General features: G+C 39.8%; 1 protein-coding gene across 3 annotated transcripts in view; it reads left to right on the top strand.

Annotated features, from left to right (window-relative positions):
- The window catches only part of LOC308235434 (uncharacterized protein), a 29,637-nt gene extending 9,924 nt beyond the window's left edge, over nucleotides 1–19,713 (top strand). The window contains exons 4-5 of one of the 3 annotated variants that reach the window (XM_080644228.1): nucleotides 12,727–12,800; nucleotides 13,898–19,713. In XM_080644228.1, coding sequence (XP_080500354.1) covers nucleotides 12,727–12,800; nucleotides 13,898–16,843 — 3,020 coding nt within the window. In that variant the 3' untranslated portion in view covers nucleotides 16,844–19,713. The remainder of the gene's footprint in view (nucleotides 1–12,726; nucleotides 12,801–13,897) is intronic. The other 2 variants (XM_080644230.1, XM_080644229.1) reach the window with 2 other exon arrangements.
- Nucleotides 19,714–25,457: the final 5,744 nt, after the last annotated feature.

Below are 25,457 nucleotides of genomic sequence, written 5' to 3'. Positions count from 1 at the left end.
ATTTTTTAAATATATTTTATTGATATTCTACAGAGAGGAAGGGAGAGGGATAGAGAGTTAGAAACATCGATGAGAGAGAAACATCGATGAGCTGCCTCCTGCACACCTCCTACGGGGGATGTGCCCGCAACCAAGGTACATGCCCTTGACCGTAATCGAACCTGGGACCTTTCAGTATGCAGGCTGACGCTCTATCCACTGAGCCAAACCGGTTTCGGCTATTCACTTGATTTTTAGATTCACTTGTTGATTGATATGTATTTGTTGTTCATAATTTTTATCTTTACCTTTTTCTTCTTCTTCCTCTTCTTAAAGAATACCTTTCAGCATTTCATATAATACTGGTTTGGAGGTGATGAACTCCTTTAGCTTTTTCTTATCTGTGAAGCTCTTTTTTTTTTTTAAATATATTTTATTGATTTCTTACAGAGAGGAAAGGGAGAGGATAGATAGTCAGAAACATCGATGAGAGAGAAACATCGATCAGCTGCCTCCTGCACACCTCCTACTGGGGATGTGCCCGCAACTCAGGTACATGCCCTTGACCGGAATCGAACCCGGGACTCTTCAGTCCGCAGGCCGACGCTCTATCCACTGAGCCAAACCGGTCAGGGCATCTGTGAAGCTCTTTATCTGCCCTTCAATTCTGAATGATAGCTTTGCTGGGTAGAGTAATCTTGGTTGTAGGTTCTTGCTATTCATCACTTTGACTATTTCTTGCCACTCCCATCTGGCCTGCATAGTTTCTGTTGAGAAATCAGCTGACAATCATATGGGTACTCCCTTGTAGGTAACTAACTGTTTTTCTCTTGCTGCTTTTAATATTCTCTCTTTGTCTTTTGCTCTTGACATTTTACTTATGATGTGTCTTGGTGTGGTCCTCTTTGGATTCCTTTTGTTTGGGGTTCTGTGCGCTTCCTGGACTTGTAAGTCTATTTCTTTCGCCAGGTGGGGGGAGTTTTCTGTTGTTATTTCTTCAAATAGGTTTTCAATATCTTGCTCTCTTCTGGCACCCCCATAATTCGGATGTTGGTACACTTGGGGTTGTCCCAGAGGCTCCTTAAATTATCTTCATATTTTTGGATTCTTTATTCTTTTTTTTTTTTTTCCGGCTGGGCGTTTTTTGCTTCTTTGTATTTCAAATCTTTGACTTGATTCTTGCAATCCTCTAGTCTGCTGTTGGATCTCTGTATATTATTCTTTACTTCAGTCAGTGTATGCTTAATTTCTAGTTGGTCCTTTTTCATATCCTCAAGGGTCCCACTAAATTTATCAGCGGTTTCTAGAAAATTCTTGAAAAACCTTATAACCGTGGTTTTGAACTCTATATCCCCCATTTCTTTCATTTATGACCTATTTCTTTGTCTCCGCATTTTGGCTGCTTCCCAGTGTTGATAGAGTGGCTTTGTGTGCTAGGTGTCCTATAGGGCCCAGTGGCTCAGCCTCCCCAGTTACCTGAGGTGGACACTCTTGGTGGACCCCTTTGTGGGCTGTGTGCACAGTCTTGTTGTAGTTAAGCTTTGATTGTTGTTGGTATCACTGGGAGGAATTGACCTCCAGGCCAATTGGCTGTGACGATCATCTGTGTCTACTATGGGAGAACTTCTGTGCTGGAGACACCGTTATGAGGCAAGACTTGCTTCAGTGGGGCTTTGGTGCTCACTGAGTCTGCCCCCTGAGTGTGTCCCTTATGGATCTGAGGAGTTGTAATCTGGATATTCCCACTCTGACCCCTGGGTACACTGGCTCTTGGATCTCCAAGGAGGTGCTAATTTAGCCTCTGCCTGAAGCCATCCAGAAGGAGCTACGGAGACATCTGCAGATTCCTCTTCTTTGTTTGGGTTTTGGAGGTGCCCAGATGAGGCCCAGCTATGAAGCACTGCAGTCTGCTGTGGGGCCTTGGGCCTTCTTTTGGATGTTCCGGGTCTCTCTGACTCAGCTGCAGTTTGTTAGGTAATTTTAGTTTTCAAAGGACCTGGCCATTTTTATGCTAAAGCCTCTGCACACAGCTTGGGTGGGGCGGACCTCAGGGAGGAGCAAACAGCACTGGCTTCCCGGTCATCCCTGCCCTAATTGGCCCCCGGGTCTCACTGTCCCTCGGTAATCGCAAGCACCTCTGAGAGAAAGCCGCTCTCGAGTTCCGCCAGACAGTCCAGTTTCTCCCCGTATGAGTCTGGGTCCCCTGAGTCTCACCCGGAACTGGAGTTCAGAGCATCTCCCCGTATGAGTCTGGGTCCCCTGAGTCTCACCCGGAACTGGAGTTCAGAGCATCTCCCCGTATGAGTCTGGGTCCCCTGAGTCTCACCCGGAACTGGAGTTCAGAGCAGTCGGGAGCTTGTGTCTCCCTCCTGATGAGAAAGACAGCCGTGTCCTCAGTTGCCAGCCCTTTCCGCGTGTGCACCTCCGTACCTGTGCACTTTACTTCCAGACCTCTTCTGAGTCTCAGTGTGCTTTTTCTCTTTCCTTCTAGTTGTAGAATTTCCACTCAGCCAGCCTTCCTGTGGTTCTGGATGATGTCCGTTCTGTCTTTTAGTTGTAGTTTTCAAGTGGTTGTGGGAGGCAGCAAGTTCAGGTGTTTACCTATACCGCCATCTTGGTTTCTCCAGTCAGTGATTCTCTTGCATCATTAATGTTTCCCTCCTTGCCTCTCCCTTCCTCTCGAAAAGCAATAAACATATGTATATATTTTAAAAAGGAATAAATTGGGGGTTTTTTTTTGGTGTAGACAAGAAAGTTTTTGTTATATGTGAATTAGGAACTCAGTGTTTGCACACTTTACATGTTGTCTACAGTAATTAAGGTAATATCAAAGAATAATATTTTAGAAAATAATTTTCCAAAATATTTTAGATTCTACCTTGTCTTCTGGCCATAGAACAACAGGATTGGAAATGAGAAAGCCTCTAGGAAAATTCACACTCCATATTTTTTTTATTTTTGTATTTTTTAAGATTTTCTTGCTTTCAGGGTGGAAGGGAGAGTTAGTGAGAGATAGAAACTTCAGCTGGTCATTAATTGATTTTTTTTGGTATGTTCTCCGACCAGAGAGGAAACCTACGACTTTGGTATGTCGGTATAATCCTCTAAGCAACTATGCTACTTGTGCAGGCAGATTGGATTCTCTCACTTAGTTCTATGTATTTAGGCTTCTATCATGTCTTTTCATGGCTTGATGTATTATTTCTTCATAGTAGTGAATAAGACTTCATTGTACGTCCTTCAGTGTATTTATCCATTCACGTGTCGAGAGACCTCTTCATTGATTCCAATTTTTGTAAATTATGAAGAAACAGCCCCTTGTGGGCTTTTGTGTAGATAAAAGTCTTAATTCTTTGGTTTAATAGTGAGGAGCCCAATTATTGGATCCTATGGCAAGTGTATGTTTTGTTTCATAAAAACCTCCAGACCGTCTCCCCAAGGGGCTGTAGCATTGGCATTTTGAGCAGCAGTGATAGGAGTTCCAGTTGCTCCACATCACCATGGCATTTGGTGGGGTCAGTGTTCTGGATTCTGACCCTTTCAATGCTGGTTGAGTGTTGCTTGTCTGCTGCTGCTTTTCATTTTTATAATGTGCATTTCCTTAGTGACATATGATGTGCAGGATCTTGTCACACTGATTTTCTATGTGTATGTATTTTGTAGTGCTGTGCGTTAAGGTGTTTGGCTGTTTTCAGTCATGGTGGTTATTTTGTCAATGTTGAGTTTGAAGACTTCTTTTCTGTTTTGCATAATTGTCCTATACATATTGACTTTTTTATTAACATAATTTTATATATTAATATATGAATATATTAATTTTTATTTAATATATTAATATATATATATTTTAGAGAGAAAGGGAGAGGGAGAGAGAGAAACCTGAATGTTCAAAGCGAATCATTGATCAGCTGCCTCCTGCACACCCTCTACTTGAGATTGAGCCTGCAACCTGGGCATGTGCCCTGACAAGGATTCGAACCGTGTCCTACTGATTCTTAGGTCGATGCTCCACTGCTGAGCCATGCCAGGCAGGGTATGTTGACTTTTACAAATATATTTTCTTAGACTGTGGCTTTTCGTTTTTCTGTTGTGGATACCATATTTATTGTTGTGTTTTTTTTCTTTAATGTTTGAGTTGATACATTGGGAGTTTCTATTTTAATACAATGGATTGAAATACAAGTATGGTTATTTATTTACCTTTCAAAAATGTACAGTGTATAACATTAATGTAGTTTTATATTCCACTAGTGGCCTGATGCACGAATTCTTGTACCAGTGGGGTCCTTTGGCCTGGCCTGCTATATCAAGCCAAAACGTGCTCTCCGACATCACCTGAGAACTCCCGGATTGCCAGAGAGCGCATTCCAGGCCGAGGGACCCCACCAATGCATGATCAGGGCCGAGTAGAGACGCAAGACGTTGGCCAGCCAGGGAGGTACCACAGGAGGGCTCCAGGGCGTGTCTAGCCTGTCTTGCTCAATCCCAATTGGCCGGACCCAAGCAGCAAGCTAATCTATCCCTCGGAGTTTCTGCCCCCTGGTGTTCAGTGCACATCATAGAGAGTGGTTGAGTGGCCTTATCATATCATTAGCATAACGCTTTGATTGAACGGCCAACCGGTCGACCAGACATTTAGTATATTAGGCTTTTATTATATACAATAACATGGAAGTTATATTTGCAGCTATTGTGTCATTTCTGGAATAAACATGTAGTGAGTCACGTCTTGAAGCAGATGAGTTGAAATATAAATTTTGTCTCCTTACATGTCATTTCAAATGAAGTCTTTTAATTTATTTTGAATGGTAGAGCATCATTATAAAAATAGTCCTTTTTTTTCCAGTCCGTTATCTTCACTATTGCAAATATTGCTGCAATCGATATGTGGGTGGTGTATATTTTTAAATTTGTGTTCTCTGTATAAATCCCCAGAAATGGAATCGCTGTGTTACCTGGTACTTGTTTGTAAATATTGAAAAATCCCCTCCATCGTGTTTTGTTAGTGGCTGCACCAATGTGTTTACAGTCTTGCTGATGGTGCACTAATGTTCTAATTTCTCCACTTCATTGGTAATACTTGTCGTTTTCTGATTTATGGATGATTGGCATCCTGGTAGGTGTTTGGTGGTATTTCATGGTGGTGTTTTATTTTCATTTCTCTGATGATGAATGAGTCGAACATCATTTAATATGTCTATTGTACATCTTTATGTCCTGTTTGGGAAATGTCCATTCAGGTCCTCTGCCCATTTTTCAGTCATATTATCTTTTTGGTGTTAAGATATGTGAGTTCCTTATATATTTTGGATCTTTAGCTTTTGAGGATGTAGCATTTTTGTTGTTGTTTACTTTGTCGTTCCTTTTGGTATGCCAAACTTATTCTTTTGTAGTCTCATTTATTTATTTCTTGGCTTTGTTATGCTTCAGAAGATATATCCAAACCAGTATTTTAAAGAGTGATAGTAAAGTTCATTGACTATGTTTCCTTCTAGTGTATTCATGGTTTCAGATCTTATATTTTAGTCGTTAATCCATGCTGAGATCATTTTGGTTCATGGCCTATGAATGGGGTCTAATTTTATAATTTTTGCATGTATCTGTTCAGTTTTTGTTGCACTACTTGGTGAAGAATCTGTCTTTACCTATTGTGTGTTCTTGCCTTCTATCTTACAGATTAGTTAACCATATAGCTTTGGACATTTTTTGTTGGAAGCCGCCCATTGTCCTCACTAGCAGAGAGGTGTGAACAAGGAACCCCAAAGGCTGGTCAACCTTGAAGCTCTGAAAGGTCAGAGCCAGCCACCCACTGTCTAGTTGAGAGAATGACAGCTAAAGCAATCTCCACCTTTTAATCTTATTTAAATCCTTGCTGATTGGCTATTACTGGAATTGCCTGCCTAGAGCTATGGGTGGATCCCATAGTCTTACTAAAAGGGATTGCGAGGCCGGAGCAAAGCGAAGTCCTTCCCCTCGAGTTGGGCTCCCGCCTGGCCCCCAATATTTCCATAAATTAATATTTTCTAGTCTCTTTCATTTGCGTGCGGCCTTCCCCAGATCCCGAACCCTGAACCTGAACCCTGAACCACGCAGGACGTGAAAGGGGTTCACTACAAACTGGAGCCCAAACGTGGGGCACTACAACTTTTAAAGTTGTATAACTTCTTTTTTCATGTTGATGTGTTAAAAGGTCTGTATATCATTTGTATATTAACTACTTACCAGATAATGTACTTGGAAGAAATGTATTCCCATTTCGAAGCTTGTATTTTTAATGTACTGACAATTTGCTTTAATGTGAAGTAATTTTTATATGGGCTGTTCACCTTTCCTTTTAGTGATATAGTAAAAAAATCACATGTCATGAAAACTTCTTTATGGACTAGCTGGACTGGCTCAGTGGATTGTGTGTCAACCTGCGGACTGAGGATCCCAGGTTCAATTCCAGTCAAGGGCACAGGATCAGGTTACAGGCTCATCCCCCAGTAGGGGCCATGCAGGAGTCAGACAATCTCTTCGTGTTTGTATCTCTCTCTCTCTGTCTCTATTCCTCTCTGAAATCAATAAAAATGAATTTTAAAAAAACTTTTCTGTAAGTTTTCTTTTAATAGATTATTATTAGCTTTATGTTTCAAATCTTTTATCCATTTTGCTTTAATATTTGTATATGGCGATTAATAACAGTCGATAACTTCACTCATTCCTTTACACGTAGACATCTGAGTATCTCAACGCTATTCGTAAATGTGAGACTATCCTTTACTTCTTTGGTGGTATAGGCACCCTTGTAGGAGATTATTTTTCCTCATGTGTGAGAAGTTGTAAGCAGCCTCTTTGTTCTACAGTGCTTCTTTTTTGTACTTGTTGTTAATCCTCACATGAGGACATTTTTTCCTTTGCTTTTCAGAGAGAGTGGAAGGGAGGGAAGAATGAGGGGGAAGAGAGAGGAAAACATCGATGTGAGAGAGACACATTAACTGGCCCCTCTTTCTCGAACTTCAACCCAGATGGGGTGGGAATTTCCAACTGAGGTCTGTGCCCTTTAAGGGGATTTGAACCCGCAACCCTTAAGTGCACAGGATGATGCTGTAACCCTGAGCCACACTGGCCAGGTCCTAACATGCACCTTTGTTTACCTCTGTCAAAATCTGTGTAGATGACACTTTTGGATAACACCAGTTTTGAAATATTTTTTTTAAATCACGAAGCATGATGCCTTTAAGCTTATACTGTCTCTCCTATGTTTATTTTGGTTCTCTGGTGTCCTGTATCATTTCATATAAATTTTAGGATGTGGTTTGCTAATTTTGTGAAAAGTGTCTTTGGGACATGGATAGGGACTGCTTTAAATGTTTATGCCAACGTTGGGTACCTGTGACAGCTTATACTGTTAGCATTGCAATTTAAGGTCATTGCATGTGTAGTTCATTTATTAAGTTCTTCTTTAATTACACCCAGCACTACTTTATACTCTATTTTTATTGATTTTAAAGGAGGAGAGCAACAGGGCGGGGCGAGATAGAGAGAGAGAGAGAGAGATTTCCTGACTTATTTATGGATTCTTTTGTTGCTTTGTTAATGTGCCCTGAGTAAAAATCGAAAGTGCAATGTTTTGGTATCAGGACCACACTCTAGACAACTGAGCTACGCCGGCAATGTGAGAGTATCCTTTTCTTATCTTGTGGTTTGGCACCCTTGTTGAAGATCTTTAGGCCCTATCCAGGAGAATTTGTATATAGGCCTGTTATTCTCCACTGCTATATTTATTTTTCTCTGCGTTGATGTCTGCATTACAGGTTTTTGTTTATTATTTTTTATTTTTTATTGATTTCAGAGAGCAAGGCAGAGGGAGAGATAGTTAGAAACATCAGTGATGAGAGAGAATTATTGATAGGCTGTCTCCTACGTGTCCCCTTCTGGGGATCAAACCTGCAACCCTGGACTATGCCCTTGAGAGGAATTGAACCCAGGACCTTTTATTTATTTATTTTTTTAAATATATTTTATTGATTTTTTACAGAGAGGAAGGGAGAGGGATAGAGAGTTAGAAACATCGATGAGAGAGAAGCATCGATCAGCTGCCTCCTGCACACCTCCTACTGGGGATGTGCCTGCAACCAAGGTACATGCCCTTGACCGGAATCGAACCTGGGACCCTTCAGTCCCCAGGCCGACGCTCTATCCACTGAGCCAAACGAGCTAGGGCTGAACCCAGGACCTTTTAATTCACAGGCCTGCGCTCTATCCACTGAGTCAATCCGGCTAGGGCTGTTTTACAGTTCTTTGGTAACAGAAGCTTTGAAGTATGTTTTAATATCAGGAAGCCTGAAGCCTTTAATTTCTTTTTTTTTTTTTTTTAAATATATTTTATTGATTTTTTACAGAGAGGAAGGGAGAGGGATAGAGAGTTAGAAACATCGATGAGAGAGAAATATCGATCAGCTGCCTCCTGCACACCCCCTACTGGGGATGTGCCCGCAACCAAGGTACATGCCCTTGACCGGAATCGAACCTGGGACCCTTCAGTCCGCAGGCCGACGCTCTATCCACTGAGCCAAACCGGTTAGGGCGAAGCCTTCAATTTCATACATTCGTTTCAAAGTTCTCTTGGTTACATGGAGTCTCTTGCTTACATGACATTCACATTAATTTTAGAAAGAGCTTTTCTCTTTCCACCAAAAGGGTCACTGGGACTTTGATAGGGATTGCTTTGAATGTTTAGGTCATTTTGGGTACTAATGACAGCTGATACTGTCAGCATTTCAGAGTAGGATCATGGAATGTGTTTTTCAACTTCATGGTTTCTCCTTTAATTACAGCCAGCAGAGAGAGAGAGAGAGAGAGAGAGAGAGAGAGAGAGAGAGAGAGAGAGAGAGTGTGTGTGTGTGTGTGTGTGTGTGTGGTGTGTGTGTGTGTGTGATTTTGTTAATTCTCACCCTATTATATTTTTCCCATTGAGTTTTACAGAGAGTGGAAAGAAGGGAGGGAGGGGTTAAAAGAGAGAGACAGAAATACAGATGTGAGAGGGACACATTGTTGTTTGGCTTCCTCACTTGTCCCAAATGGGCTTGGGATCCAACCTGCAACCATGTGGAGGGTGGCCCCATGCTCTACCCATCAAGACACAATGCAGAGGGCAGTCAGCAATATTTTATGCTTGACACCATACAAATCATGTACCTTCTTATGAAGTAATCTGTCAATATTTTATTTTCAATTATGCTGTTTACTTATGTAAATACATAATTAGTTTGTTGTTTTGTAGTAATTTCATGTACAGGAATACAGCTAACTTTGTTGGTTGTTTCTATATACCATGTTTTGAGAAATCAATTAGATATATATTATTACGTCTGTAAAGTCTGTGATTTGCAATACAGAATTCTGTCACGTAATAGCAAGATCATTTTATTTTCTATTTTTGTTATGACCATGGAACTACTTAAAATACCTTAAGGCTATAACAATGTACGTTAAACTCATAGTGTCAATTGCATACAAAAACTGTGCTAATTGTCATTTCTACCCATATACACACATGAGTAGATATCACATTATTTTTTACGTTGTATGTCTTATAGCAGAGATTTAAGATTTTATTTCTTTTATTTATTTATTTATTTATTTTTATTTTTTAAAAAATATATTTTATTGATATTTCACAGAGAGGAAGGGAGAGGGATAGAGAGCTAGAAACATCGACGAGAGAGAAACATCGATCAGCTGCCTCCTGCACACCCCCCACTGGGGATGTGCCCGCAACCAAGGTCCTTGACCGGAATCGAACCCGGGACCCTTCAGTCCGCAGGCCGACGCTCTATTCACTGAGCCAAACCGGTTTCGGCTTTTATTTATTTTTTATAAGTAGATTTGTATTTCAGAGAAGGAGATGGGGAGAGAGATTTATACATCCCTGATGAGAGAGAATCATTGATCGGCTGCCTCTTGCACACCCCATACTGGGGAATGAGCCCGCAACACAGGCTTGTGGCCTGACCAGGAATCCAATTGTTACCCCTGGTTCATAGGTGGACCCTTTACCACTGAGCCATGCTGTTCGGACTATTCCTTTTATTTTCTAAAGTTCCACGAGAGAAATCAAAGTGATATGGGTTTCTTTTTTAGAACACCACACATTTTTATATTTCTATATATTTTTTCACATACAAGGAATCTTCATATGTTCGTAGTTTAGAGTTGTGTAGAATTTTTAAATTATCTCCAGAAGTCTGTTTCTGAAGGATTATTTGTAGGCCAGGCCTAATAATGAAAGGTCTATTAATGAGAAAGTTTTGGAGCTGGAAAAGTTTTTCCTCTCCATTGTTGATCATCTGTTTTGTCAGTGTTTTTGTTGGATGGTTTTGTTCATTTATCAGTTCCCGTTGTATTTCATGCCCTTTTTTTTGCCCCCAATAGTATTCTACTTAGAAATCCCCTAATGATCTTAGAGGAGCTTTTCTTTCCATCTGAAGTTATATTTTTATATGCTTTTAGGATAGTATTCTGGTACTTATGATATTTTCATTGTTTTTTTTTATCTGTTCTCATGTTTATATTCATTCTACTTAGAATTCAGTTAGCTGCTTGCGTTTGTATGTCTCTTTCTTCGATTGTCAGGATGTTACACGATTAATTTTTTATAAAAGCTACCTACTCCTTTTCACATTCCTGTCTTTATGGGGCACTCTTAGAGGTCAGTTTGTTAGTGTCTTAGGAATTCCTTAAATTCTCTTCATATTCCCACATGTTTGTTGGCTTTTCTTCATCAAAATTTTAATGAATTAACATTTTAATGATTTATGTACAAATTATTTCATCATTTCATTATTATTTTTAAAATATATCCTTATTGATTTCAGAGATATAGGGAGTGGGAGAGAGAGATAGAAACATCAGTGAAGAGAATCGCCGAAACCGGTTTGGCTCAGTGGATAGAGCGTCGGCCTGCGGACTGAGGGGTCCCAGGTTTGATTCCAGTCAAGGGCACGTACCTTGGTTGCGAGCACATCCCCACTAGGGGGTGTGCAGGAGGCAGCTGATCGATGTTTCTCTCTTATCGATGTTTCTAACTCTCTATCCCTCTCCCTTCCTCTCTGTAAAAAATCAATAAAATATATTAAAAAAAAAAAAAAAGAAAAAGAAAACATCAGTGAAGAGAATCATTGATCGGCTGCCTCCTGCATGATCGGTGATTGAACCTTCAACCCAGGCCTGTGCCCTGACATGGATCCAAACCATGACCCCCTGGTTCATAGATCGACACTCAACCACTGAGCCACCACTTCCAGACAAATTTTTTGATGTTTTAAGTTGAAAATTTCCTTTATTAATGATTCTACTGTATTTATTAATTCTGGTATTATGTTTTGCAATATCCCCTTTCGGTGTGGTATTTATAAAATACTCTCTCATTGTATTTTTATTTTGGTTATATAATGTTTTAGTGATATTATATAGTTGTATTTTTCCCCCTTTTTTGGCTTTAAGGTATTTATTTGCCTTTTTTTTTAGATAATTAATATACTTCCATTAATATAGTGCCAGTTTGATTACATTTATTCTACTTTCCTGATGGTACACTTTTTTTTTTTTTAATATATTTTATTGGTATTTTACAGAGAGGAAGCGAGAGGGATAGAGAGCTAGAAACATCGATGAGAGAGAAACATCGATCAGCTGCCTCCTGCACACCTCCCACTGGGGATGTGCCTGCAACCAAGGTACATGCCCTTGACCGGAATCGAACCCAGGACCCTTCAGTCCGCAGGCCGACGCTCTCCACTGAGCCAAACCGGTTTCGGCCCTGATGGTACACTTTTTCTGTTTCTTTGGATGACTTCATATTTTTTGTTGAGATTCTGGAATTGTAAACAAGTAGGATTTTGAACATGCTTTCTATAAGAGGAAACAAATAATAACCATCTGTGGCACAAATTCTACTTTTGGTCAACACTGTTTCAGGATCTGTATTCTTGGTTCAGTTGTGTGTTTAATTTCCCAGTTGGAAATGTTCTGTTTCTTTCTCAGACCCACGGTATGTTTTCACGCTTGATATATATCTTCATAACCACAGTCTTTGTGGTGCTCGAACTAGTTCTCATTGTTTCTTAGTAGCAGCCACTACAGGGCACTCACCTTGTACTGCAATTTTGTTCACACTCTGAGTCATGCACAAGAGATACATGTTCTTCAAGAGCCCTCAAAACAGGGAAATCATTGATCATACACTTTCTTCATTTCTTTCTCTCTCTTTCTGCAGTGAATAAACTGGGAATGTTTTTATAATATTGCCATTGTGTGCCAGGGGGTTTAAGCAGCTATCATTGGCAAATATAATCAACTCTTTAATATGAGTTTCCTTCATTGTACCTATCTTGAGCTTTGTTTAAAATCATCACTTGCTCTTGGAATAATAAAAAATGTCATTTGGGCAATACTTGCTGTTAACTTCAAAGTGCACTCACCTGGGCCAAAACCGGTTTGGCTCAGTGGAAGAGCGTCGGCCTGCGGACTGAAAGATCTCAGGTTCGATTCCGGTCAAGGGCATGTACCTTGGTTGCGGGCACATCCCCAGTAGGAGGTGTGCAAGAGGCAGCTGATAGATGTTTCTCTCTCATCGATGTTTCTGACTATCTATCCCTCTCCCTTCCTCTCTGTAAAAAATCAATAAAATATATTTAAAAAAAAAAAAAAAAAGACAAAGTGCACTCACCTGATTGTCAAAACTGAAAATTTGTTTTCTTTCAGCTATGTCATCTGAAGGTAACCAGGCCTTTATGCCAAATCCTGGAATACAAGATTTATTCTTTGAAATAATACTGGTAAGATATAAAAGATGTCACTTTGATAATGCTCACTTAATGAAAGCCTTTGAATTGGAGGAAGAGTGTGATTAGAAGAGAGGAAAATAATATAAACAGAACAAATTTGGAACAGTTATCATAATAAAATTCTTGTTACCTAAAGAAAGTCAGGTGTGTTATGCATTTGGGAAATCTCCCAATTTAAAGTCAGTTACATTGTTAGATCAGTGTGTTTCTGCACGTGAAGGTCAAAAACAACTTTTTACTGTTATGCATTCTTGGAAAGAGAATCTGGAAAAACTAAGAAGTCACATAGTCTCTAGATTAAATAATTATTTGAATTGTTTAAAATGTAGGGTTGGATTAAACTTCAAATCATTTCTAAAATGTATAGATTTATAATCTATCCATAAAATTAAAATGTGCTGAATTTGGCAATTTTTTATGATATTTAAAAATATATATATTTTATTGATATTTTACAGAGAGGAAGGGAGAGGGATAGAGAGCTAGAAACATCGATGAGAGAGAAACATCGATCAGCTGCCTCCTGCACACCTCCCACTGGGGATGTGCCCGCAACGAAGGTACATGCCCTTGACCGGAATCGAACCCGGGACCCTTCAGTCCGCAGGCTGATGCTCTATCCACTGAGCCAAACTGGTTTAGGCTTTTATGATATTTTTTATTAAAAATATATATTTATTGATTTCAGAAAGGGAGAGAAAGAGGAGAGGAAAACATTAATGATGAGAGAGAATCATTCAATGGCTGCCTTCTGCATGCCTCCCACTGGGGACCGATTTCACAGGCAGGCCATGTCCCCTTATTGGGAATGGAATCATGATCTTGTTCATATGTTGAAGCTCAACCACTGAGGCATGCTGGCTGGGCAGTTTGGCAATCTTTTAAACAAGGATTCATTATTCTTTCACTGACAATTAATGTTTTGTATTTATTTTTTTTGTCTATAATTTTTATAAATTGGGAAAGCTTTTCCTATACAACCATCTAGGTTTAATGAGTATCACAGAATGGTTCTTATGGAATATGTGTATATTTTTCATGATATTATAACTGTCAATAAAAATCTTTCTATTTCCCATTATCACCAGAGTACACATAATGGAGATAGCAGTTATCAATGGAATGAACATTGGTACAACTCTAGGCAAGAGTCATATCTTAATCATCGGACAAGTGAACTTGCAGAGGACCATTATAAAAGTGGAAAAGTCTTTGACCAAATGTCCAATCACAATATACGTCAGGTTTTTCCTATTGTGGAGAAGACTCACAAAGGAAGTAAATGTATCCAGTCTTTTCAGCAGTCTTCAAATTACACTGAACAAGAGACTATGCATACTGGGGAGGAGGCTTACAAATGGAATTCGTGTGGGAGGATCTTCAGTCACATATTCAATCGAAATAGACAGAAAAAAAACCGTAATAGAGAAAAACCTTATACATGTATAGATTCTGGTAAAACATCTATTTGGCCTTCAGGTTGCACTGTAAATCAGACAATTCGTTTTGGAGAGAAGCCTTACAAATGTAAATCGTGTGGCAAAGCTTTTAAATATCATTCATCTCTTATTATACATAAGGGAAGATTTCACCCTATAGCAAAATTTTCCAAACTCGGGAAAAATGGAAAAGACTTTAGTCAGTTCTCAAGTTATACTCAAAATTGTACAAATCATATGGAAGAAAATTCTTATAAATGTTCAGAATGTGGCAAAACCTTTAGTCGGCCCTCAAACCTTATTCTTCATCAGGGAATTCACACTGGAGAGAATCCTTATAAATATAGAGAATGTGGCAAATCCTTTAACAGCCATTTAGTTCTTACTAATCATCACAGTGTTCATACTGAAGGTAAGTCTTATAAATGTAGAGAATGTGGTAAAGCATTCCTTCACGCCTCAAACATGTTTCGACATCAGAAAGTTCATACTGGAGAGAAGCCTTATAAATGTACAAAATGTGGCAAAGCGTTCAGTGAGTCCACAAACCTTAATCGACATCAGAGAGTTCATACTGGAGAGAAGCCTTATAAATGTACAGAATGTGGAAAAGCATTCAGTGAGTTCGCCAGTCTTAATCGACATCAGAGAGTTCATACTGGAGAGAAGGCATATCAGTGTAGAGAATGTGACAAAGCCTTTAGCCGGCCCTCCACCCTTACTATTCATCAGAGAATTCACACTGGAGAGAAACCTTATAAATGTAGAGAATGTGGCAAATCCTTTAGCGATTCCTCCTCCCTCAATAAACATCATAGAGTTCATACTGGAGAGAAGCCTTATAAATGTAGTGTATGTGGCAAAGCCTATAGCGATTCCTCCTCCTTTAATAAACATCACAGAGTTCATACTGGAGAGTGGCCTTATAAATATAAAGAATATGGCAAAGCCTTTAGGCAGTCTGAATCCCTTAATTATCATCATAAAGTTCATATTGGAGAGAAGCCTTATAAATGTAGAGAATGTGGAAAATCCTTTGGCAGCTCCTCATCCCTTACTTATCATCAGAGAGTTCACACTGGAGAGAAGCCTTATAAATGTAGCGAATGTGGCAAAGCCTTTGGATGTTCGTACTCCCTTAATATACATCAGAGAGTTCATAGTGGAGAGAAGCCTTATAAATGTAGAGAATGTGGTAAAGCCTTCAGTGATTCCTCAAAACTTACTCGCCATCATAAAATTCACACTGGAGATAAGGCTTATAAATGTAGAGAATGTGGCAAAGCCTTTATCCGTTCTTCACACCTTACTTACCATCAGAGAGTGCATAATGGAGAGAAGCCTTATAAATGCAAAGAATGTGGCAAAGCTTTCAATGAGTCCGAAAGTCTTAATATACATCAGAGAGTTCATACTGGAGAGAAGCCTTATAAATGTAGAGAATGTGGCAAAGCCTTTACATGTTTTTCCTCCCTTAATCTACATCAGAGAATCCATACTGGAGAGAAGCCTTATAAATGTAGAGAATGTGGCAAAGCCTTCAGATGGTCCTCAAACCTTACTTATCATCAGAGAACTCACACCGGAGAGAAGCCTTATAAATGTAGAGAATGTGGCAAAGCCTTTACATGTTTCTCCTCCCTTAATCTACATCAGAAAATCCATACTGGAGAGAAGCCTTATAAATGTAGAGAATGTGGCAAAGCCTTTACATGTTTCTCCTCCCGTAATCTACATCAGAGAATGCATACTGGAGAGAAGCCTTATAAATGTAGAGAATGTGACAAAGTCTTTAGCCACTCCTTCTCCCTTAATCGTCATCAGAGAGCTCATACTGGAGAGAAGCCTTATAAATGTAGAGAATGTGGCAAAGCCTTCAGATGGTCCTCAAACCTTACTTATCATCAGAGAACTCACACCGGAGAGAAGCCTTATAAATGTAGAGAATGTGGTAAAGCCTTCAGTGATTCCTCGAAACTTACTCGCCATCATAAAATTCACACTGGAGATAAGGCTTATAAATGTAGAGAATGTGGCAAAGCCTTTATCCGTTCTTCACACCTTACTTACCATCAGAGAGTGCATAATGGAGAGAAGCCTTATAAATGCAAAGAATGTGGCAAAGCCTTCAATGAGTCCGAAAGACTTAATATACATCAGAGAGTTCATGCTGGAGAGCAGCCTTATAAATGTAGAGAATGTGGCAAAGCCTTTACATGTTTCTCCTCCCTTAATCTACATCAGAGAATCCATACTGGAGAGAAGCCTTATAAATGTAGAGAATGTGGCAAAGCCTTCAGATGGTCCTCAAACCTTACTTATCATCAGAGAACTCACACCGGAGAGAAGCCTTATAAATGTAGAGAATGTGGCAAAGCCTTTACATGTTCCTCCTCCCTTAATCTACATCAGAGAGTTCATACTGGAGAGAAGCCTTATAAATGTAGAGAATGTGGCAAGGTCTTTAGCCGTTCCTCCTCCCTTAATGAACATCAGAGAGTTCATACTGGAGAGAAGCCTTATAAATGTAGAGAATGTAGCAAAGCCTTTAGCCATTCTTCATCTCTTACTTATCATCAGAGAGTTCATAGTTGAGAGAAGTCTTACAGATGTGAGGAGTGTTGGAAGTGTTTACCAGGGAGAACTTAGTGAATATCACAGAATTCATACTGGGAAGAAGCCAAATTAATGTGCAAAATATAAAAAGGCTTTTCCATGCTATTCATGTATTACTTTACCTGAGAGTCTTCATACTAAAGAGAGTCCTTACAAAATTAGGGAATGGGCTAGAGCATTTACCCTTAGATCAAAGTTTATTGAACATCGGAGATTTTAGAGTGGAGGAAAGCCTACACTGTAGAAAATGTGAGAAAGCCTTTAACAGGTGTAGTCAACATTTCAAGAATCGTTCTAAAGAGAAACAGAAATAATGAAAGTATTTGGCCAAAGATTTAACAATAGGTTTAATCTTCATTGAGGATGCTAAAATTAAGCCTTATCAATTATGAGGCATATGTCAAAGTGTATATCCTAATTTATATCTTATACAACATCTGATTATTATTACTGGATAGAAGCCCAGCAGATACAAAGAATGTATGAAAGCTTATTCATTATGCAAAACTGAGTTGAAATCAGAATTCATACTGGAGAGAAACAATACAAATGTAAACATTGTCCTAAAGTCTTTAATCAATACCCGTACATTATTCCTCACATTGGAATTCATTCTAGTGGGAAACCTCAAAACTGAAGAATGTGGGAAATCATATACTTGGATCTGCAGCTTCAGTCAATATTAGGGATTGTAACTGGGTAGAAATTCTACATTCATGATATAGGAGGGAGGACTTGTTCAAAATATTCAGTTCATAAAATTCCAAGAAATCAATTCTTTAACATGACTTTAAAATGTAAACACTTGATCCAAGTATATAATTATGAATTTTAAAGTATCACTGAATTCATACTAGATAGGTACTCAAAATGCCTTTCAGGTATTGGTCTTAATCAGAATGTTTCTTACACAGTGTACTCCAAAGTTTAAATGTAGTTAGGTAATATTTTGTATGCTTGAATATATCAAAAGAATTGTTTCCATATGTACAGTTACTTAGAGTGTTAACTCATTTATATTGAAATCACTTGAAGTATTTTGAGAAGGAAATAATGTGATTCTACTCCCATATCAATTGATGCTGCTATGTGTTATTCCTGGTTTATGTGTGAGTGAAATCATGGGGTTAATTGTGATCTGTTGTATGTTATATGGACTTCACTTATGCACATTTTTCCATGGAATATTGGATACAGTGTAAGGTGCACATTTTTTTCCATTAGAGAATTACACTATTGAAAGAATATCTTAAAATAGTTCTTGAGTTTTATTTTATAAATCATGTCATTAAAGTTGCTTTTCAGTGCCAATGTGTTTGGATGAAAACTTTATGAGTGCATGTACATTTGTGGTTTTGATGTTTAGGTGAATGGAAGTACACTCAAGACAGTGCTGTCTCTGTAATAGGTTTTCCATAATTAAGAGGAATATTGCAAAACCAGTGTCATTGTTGTACCCAGGATGCAGAATCGGCATGAACTCTGCAGGTGGAGAGAGGACACCTTTCCCAGGCTGCACTGCTGGCTGAACTCAGAAAAATTAATTCTATTTCTTTCATTTTCTATTTTCTGTTTCTCGTTTTTCACTCTGTCTTCGAGCCTGCCATTCTTTTTGCAGTGCTATGACCACAGCACGTTAAGCTCTTCCTGTCCCACATCAGCCCCTCAAGCCTGTGTAGCTTCTGCTCAGTTGTTTGGAATTTATAATGCAGTAGAATTTGGTGAATATTTTGCTTTATTTTCATGGAGTAGGAAGCGCACCATTCGGGTTCTCATGCTGACACCTATAGTTTTTAACATGAATATGAACTTTTGGGAAAGAAACCATGATGGCGGCATAGGTAAACACCTAAACTGCTGCCTCGCACAACAATTTCAAAACTACAACTAAAAGACAAATTGGACATCATCCAGAACCACAGGAAGGCTGGCTGAGTGGAAATTCTACAACTAGAAGGAAAGAGAAAAGCACACTGAGACTCAGAGGGGCTGCAGAAGACAGATGTGCGGAGAGGGCTGGCAACTGAGTACATGGCTGGCTTTCTCAAGCGGGAGGGTGACAAAAGCTCCCCCCGGCTCTGAACTCCAGTTCCGGGTGAGACTCTGGGAACCCAGACTCATACGGAGAGAAACTGGACTGTCTGGCAGCGGGCGAAACTGAAGGGCAGCTTTCTGTCAGAGGTGCTTGCAGGGATTACTGCGGGATACTGAGACCCAGGGGCTTCTTAGAGCAGGGCTGACGGGAAGCCATTGCTGTCTGCTCCGCCCTGAGACTCCACCTCATCCAAGCTGAGCACAGAGGCTTTTGCAAGTCTGGTGTCATAAGGGTGTCTCCAGTACAGAAATTCTCCCAGCGTAGACACAGCTGATCCTCACAGCCAATTGGCCTGGAGGTCAATTCCTCCCAGTGATACCAACAACAATCAAGGCTTAACTACAACAAGACTGTGCACACAGTCCACAAAGGGGGTCACCAAGAGTGTCCACCTCAGGTAACTGGGGAGGCTGAGCCACTGGGCCCTATAGGACACCTAGCACACAAAGCCACTCTACCAACTCAGGGAAGCAGTAAAAATGTGGAGACAAACAGTTCACAAATGAAAGAAATGGAGGAAAGGAAATGACTGGATATAGAGTTCAAAACCACGGTTATAAGGTTTTTCAAGAAATTTCTAGAAAAGGTTGATAAATTTAGCGAGACCCTCAAGGATATGAAAAAGGACCAACTAGAAATTAAGCATACACTGACTGATATAAAAAATAATATACAGAGATCCAACAGCAGACTAGAGGATCGCAAGAATCAAGTCAAAGATTTGAAATACAAAGAAGCAAAAAATGCCCAGCCGGAAAAGAAAAAAGAATCCAAAAATATGAAGATAGTGTAAGGAGCCTCTGGGACAACTTCAAGCGTACCACCATCAGAATGATGGGGGTGCCAGAAGAAGAGAGAGAGCAAGATACTGAAAACCTATTTGAAGAAATAATGACCGAAAACTTCCCCCACCTGGTGAAAGAAATAGACTTACAAGTCCAGGAAGCGCACAGAACCCCAAACAAACGGAATCCAAAGAGGACCACACCAAGATACATCATAATTAAAATGCCAAGAGCAAAAGACAAAGAGAGAATATTAAAAGCGGCAAGAGAAAAACAGTTACCTACAAGGGAGCACCGATAGAACTGTCAGCTGATTTCTCAACAGAAACTATGCAAGCCAGATGGGAGTGGCAAGGAATATTCAAAGTGATGAATAGCAACAACCTACAACCAAGATTACTCTACCCAGCAAAGCTATCATTCAGAATTGAAGGTCAGATAAAGAGCTTCACAGATAAGAAAAAGCTAAAGGAGTTAATCACCGCCCAACCAGTATTATGAAATGGTGAAAGGTATTCTTTAAGAAGAGGAAGAAGAAGAAAAAGGTAAAGATAAAAATTATGAACAACAGCCCTAACCGGTTTGGCTCAGTGGATAGAGCGTGGGCTTGAGGACTGAAGGGTCCCAGATTCAATTCCGGTCAAGGGCATGTACCTTGGTTGCTGGCACATCCCAGTAGGGGGTGTGCAGGAGGCAGATGATCAATGTTTCTCTCTCATCGATGTTTCTAACTCTTTATCACTCTCCCTTCCTCTCTGTAAAATATCAATAAAATGTATATTAAAAAAATTATGAACAACAAATACTTCTCTATCAACAAGTGAATCTAAAAATCAAGTGAATAAAAAATCTGATGAACAGAATAAATGTGAATATAATAGAATCAGGAGCATAGAAAGGAAGTGGACTTACAGTTCTCGGGCGGAAAGGGATGTGGGGGTACAGAAAGAGACTGGATAAAAATCGTACACCTATGGATGAGGACAGTGGCGGGGGGTAAGGGCAGAGGGTGGGGTGGGAACTCGGTGGAGGGTCGGTATGGGGTGATAAAAGAGCAACAATTGTGCCGAAACCGGTTTGGCTCAGTGGATAGAGCATCGGCCTGTGGACTGAAGGGTCCTGGGTTCGTTTTCGGTCAAGGGCATGTACCTTGGTTGCAGGCACCTCCCCAGTGGGAGGTATGCAGGAGGCAGCTGATCGATGTTTCTCTCTCATCGATGTTTCTGGCTCTGTATCCCTCCCCCTTCCTCTCTGTAAAATATCAATAAAATATATTTTTTTAAAAAAAAAGGAACAATTGTAATCTGAACAATGAAGATTTATTAAACAAAAAAAAAAGATATGAACTTTTGAAATACCACAAACTGATTATCACTGAAAAAGCTATTTCTCTGTTATATCAGTAATTTCTTTATTGGAGTGGGATTAGCCCATGTTAAACAGGTTTTATTCTTATTTTCCTGAATGTAGCCTAATGTTGGTCATTCTTTCTAGAGGAACCCCAGAGATCATGGCAGCTTTGTAGTTGAAACCTTTTATTATTTTGGTTGCAAAGCTATTTTGTATATTTTCGGCCTGAGCACAGGTATGTCCTTCGGCATTAGCTGTCCCTGCAGTGTTTTCCAAGCCATCACTGCAAGTTCCAGTGACAGCAGGATAGCAGAGATTGAAATGAAAGCTCCACATTTTTTACTTTTCCAGTGTTCAGTGCTGAATTTGTACAAGGTGGTAAACGTTAGTTCCTATGCATGTGCCACCCAGAGGACTGACAAAATCATTGCAGAGACAAGATGTTCAATATTCTTTTACTTTACTTTCTGACATACCCATGGGGCATTCATTTGTATATGTATCTCCTGATATTTTGTGATTGGGACTCATCTGGACTAGGGGCTTTATGAATTTGTTCTGTTACAGGGACATACTATGGGATTCAGGTTATTCAAAGAATTCAGTGCCATCTAGACAATAGTTCCATATTCTAGTACTGTAGTGAGGAATGTTGAGAAGGTGTATTGATACAAAATACACAAGATTGTTTTTTCATGTGGTCATTAGGAAAGTAGATGAAGCAGACACTGTCCCTTGGGTTAGAGGGCATTCTGTCTTCATTTTGTCCAGAATGCATATTCTTCCGCTTTGGTGTGAAAAATTTTAAATCAGAGATTTCAACTTTTTTTTTTTCATGGCACACGTGAACTAATTACTGAAATTCACTGGCCCACCAAAATATGTAACTTGACATTCTGCTAAAAAAAAAAAAAAAAGTCTGGTTTTGATCCATGCACACCACACAGCTGTTTACTGTGTTGGCTGTTGTCACTTATTTTATTCGACAATCTATGGGTAGTGTAGTCTGTGCTATTGACTAAACAGTCTCTGTTGCTTGTTTTAAAAATTGTTGTAGCACACCAGTTAGCCTGTGTGACATCCCGGTTAAAATCACAGCTGTAAACATATAAATCCTATTTTTTTTAAATATATTTTTTATTGATTTTTTACAGAGAGGAAGGGGAGGGATAGAGAGTTAGAAACATCGATGAGAGAGAAACATCAATCAGCTGCCTCCTGCACACCCCCAACTGGGGATATGCCCCCAACCAAGGTACATGCCTTTGACCGGAATCGAACCTGGGACCCTTGAGTCTGCAGGCTGATGCTCTATCCACTGAGCCAAATCGGTTAGGGCAATACTTCTTGTCTAATATGTCATTTAAGACTACTTTTTCCTTACAGATTTATTTCTCTGGGAGATCTATCCATTGATGTCAATGGGAAGTTAAAGTCCCCTCCTATGATTGTATTAATTAACTTGAAAATGCCAATAATGATATACCTATCAATATTCACTCACAATATAAATGGTTTCACTGATTCATCCAGAAGACACAGGGTATCTGAATGGATAGGGAGAGAAGACCTTTACATATGCTGTCTACATGACACCCACTTCAGATCAAAAGATACAGCATGAAAGTAAAGTGTTGGAGAAAAGTTACTTCATGTCTACCTTTGGGCCCCAAAAAAACTACTCTGCAGAGAATGTTGCTCTAGTGAGAGCTCGAATCCTGGACGGTGTACATTTAATAGGTGTGAGGATAACCGTGCTCAGAGCTGACCCATGTGGGAGCGCTGACTTTGAGTGAAGGCAGCGCATACACAGTGCTTCAATGCCCAGAAAGTTGTGGAAGGAGCTGGAGCAGGTCAGAGCAGGCCTGCTGGGAATCTCAGGTAAAGAAAGATGCCTCTCTTTTATGTGAACCACTTGATTGATGGCTCTTTGTAAAATTTGGAAATCAAATAAAGTACAAAACTCTGTTCCTCTGGGTTAAACAAGTGATTTCATGGAAATGAAATTTTTAAAATGCTGTGGTTGCAATACTAATGTCAGAAAAAACATACAGTTCGCCCTGACCGGTTTGGTTCAGTGGATAGAGCGTCGGCCTCCAAACTTAAAGGTCCCAGGTTCAATTCCAGTCAAGGGCTTGTAACTTGGTTGCAGGCACATCCTCAGTGGGGGCTGTGCAGGAGGCAGCTGATCGATATTTCTCATTCATTGATGTTTCTAGCTCTCCCTCTATGTAAAAAATCAATAAAATATATTTTAAAAAAATAAAAACATACACTTTGAAAGAGAGGCCATAACAATGGAGGGATATTTTCTAATGATAAAGGGAATCAACTTACCAAGAAGATAAACCCTTGTAAACATTTACGGACACAAAGTAGGAGGACCTGAGTACAGTATATAAAGCAAATATTGGTGGACATGCAGGCAGAGATTGATCTTTCCCCCTGGGATCTTTGTATTTTGGTTGTTGATTTGTAGGACTTGGGGAAACAGGGATACTACCGTGTTTCCCCGAAAATAAGACAGTGTCTCAATTTTTGCCCCCAAAGACACGCTAGGTCTTATTTTCAGGGGATGTCTTATTTTTCCATGAAGAAGAATACGGTACACATTTATTGTTAAATGAAAATAAAGGAAATTTATTACCTGTATACGGTACGGTAGTACGGTAGTTGTCAACACAAACCAGAAAAACTGTGAATCCTACAGTATCAAGAATTTACTCATTTATTCAATGACAATCACGTCGTCATCTTCTGGAACATCATCATAATAATCCAATTCCTGAATTTCCTGGTGAATTTCTTGTGACTCCATTTCTTTCAGAATCAGTGGACCAAATCTCTCAAGTTTAGCAATAGCACTGTCTTTAAATGAGTACTTCTTGTCAAGGTAGTCTGCTCGCAGTGCATTTGCAATGCAACTGTCAGTGATTTTCTCCCATGAATTCTTCACCCAAGTCACAACTTCTTGCAGTTTAGGTTTCACAAAGTTTCCACGCTGATTTCTCTCCATTCTATTTTCAATGTAGTCATTAATTTCCATGCTCAAATTGTCTTTGAATGGCTTGTTTATTGCAATATCAAGAGTCTGGAGATAGGCCGTCATTCCTGCGGGAATCATTATCTGATCTATTTTTCTTTCGTGAAGAAATGTCTTCATGTCTTTAGCGTGGTGAGTGCTGGCTGCATCCCAGACTAGCAGACCTCTTTGGCTCCCTTGCATAACAAGCAGCAGCATTAAATCGACCCACTTTCTTATAACTGCTTGTGTGGCCCAGGCTTTTTCAGTTTCAAGAATAAAACGCCCAAAACACGTTCAATCTTTTCCTTCTTGCCCTTAGAAATGATTAAAGGTGGGATTTTAGTGCCATCCAGATGAATTGCCAAAATACAGGAAACACGTGCACTTTCGTAAGCAGTGGAGGGAATGTACTCCAAGGAGGCGCCCCGCTGTTCAATTGTTTGAGATGATTGGCCTATGAACACTGCAGTTTCATCCATAGCAATCATGTTGGAAAGATTGTATTTAGAGAAGTAAGCATCATCAATAAAGGACTTGAATGCAAGTGCTCGCTTAATAACTTGAGTATCTTCCAACCTAAACAATGTTGTAGATCTTAAAGACAGTTCACTTTGCTGAAGGAAATTATCCAGCCAGTGTTGTGATGCTTTGAAGTCTTCGGGGGCTATGTCAAACTGTGGTGCCATTGCAAGGGAAAATTCTTGAATCTGAGCCCTATTCACAACCAAAGCCTTTGCTCTCCTGTCAACAACCCATTCACAGATCAGGTCTTCCAGCTCGGAAAATAATGGTTGCTGACCTGATCCATACTTGCGCTTTTTAGCATTTCCCTTGTCCACTTGTTCAATGAGGTTACCATACTCTGCTCGCCATTTTCGGACCAATCGGATACTCAACATCTTCTCTTTGCAGAAAGCAGTAAGATTTTGGCCCCAAGAGTCTTCCACGATTCCTTGTACTCCACGGAGTAGCTTTTTCTTTTTGAGCTCATTTCTAGGGGTAAAAAAAAGGAATTGGGGTATCAAGGTGGGGGGAGGGGGATCACTCAAAATGACACGGGGGAATCACAGGGGGGAATCAAAATGGCACAGGAGAATCAGAGGGGGGATTACCATTTTAGTAACCCCTTTTCATCCTCCTGTGTCATTTTGATTGCCCCCTCTGATCCTCCTGTGTCATTTTGATTGTCCCCTCTGATCCTCCTGTGTCATTTTGATTGCCCCCTCTGATCCTCCTGTGTCATTTTAAGTGATCCCCCTCCCCCCACCCCTGTGCCACTGAACACCTTCACCAGACATCCCCCCTACCCCTTTATCAGACATTTACCCCCTGGGACCT

Source organism: Plecotus auritus (assembly GCF_963455305.1).
Source record: "Plecotus auritus genome assembly, chromosome: 10".
NCBI lineage: Eukaryota > Metazoa > Chordata > Mammalia > Chiroptera > Vespertilionidae > Plecotus > Plecotus auritus.
This window is presented reverse-complemented; position numbering and strand designations above follow the sequence as displayed.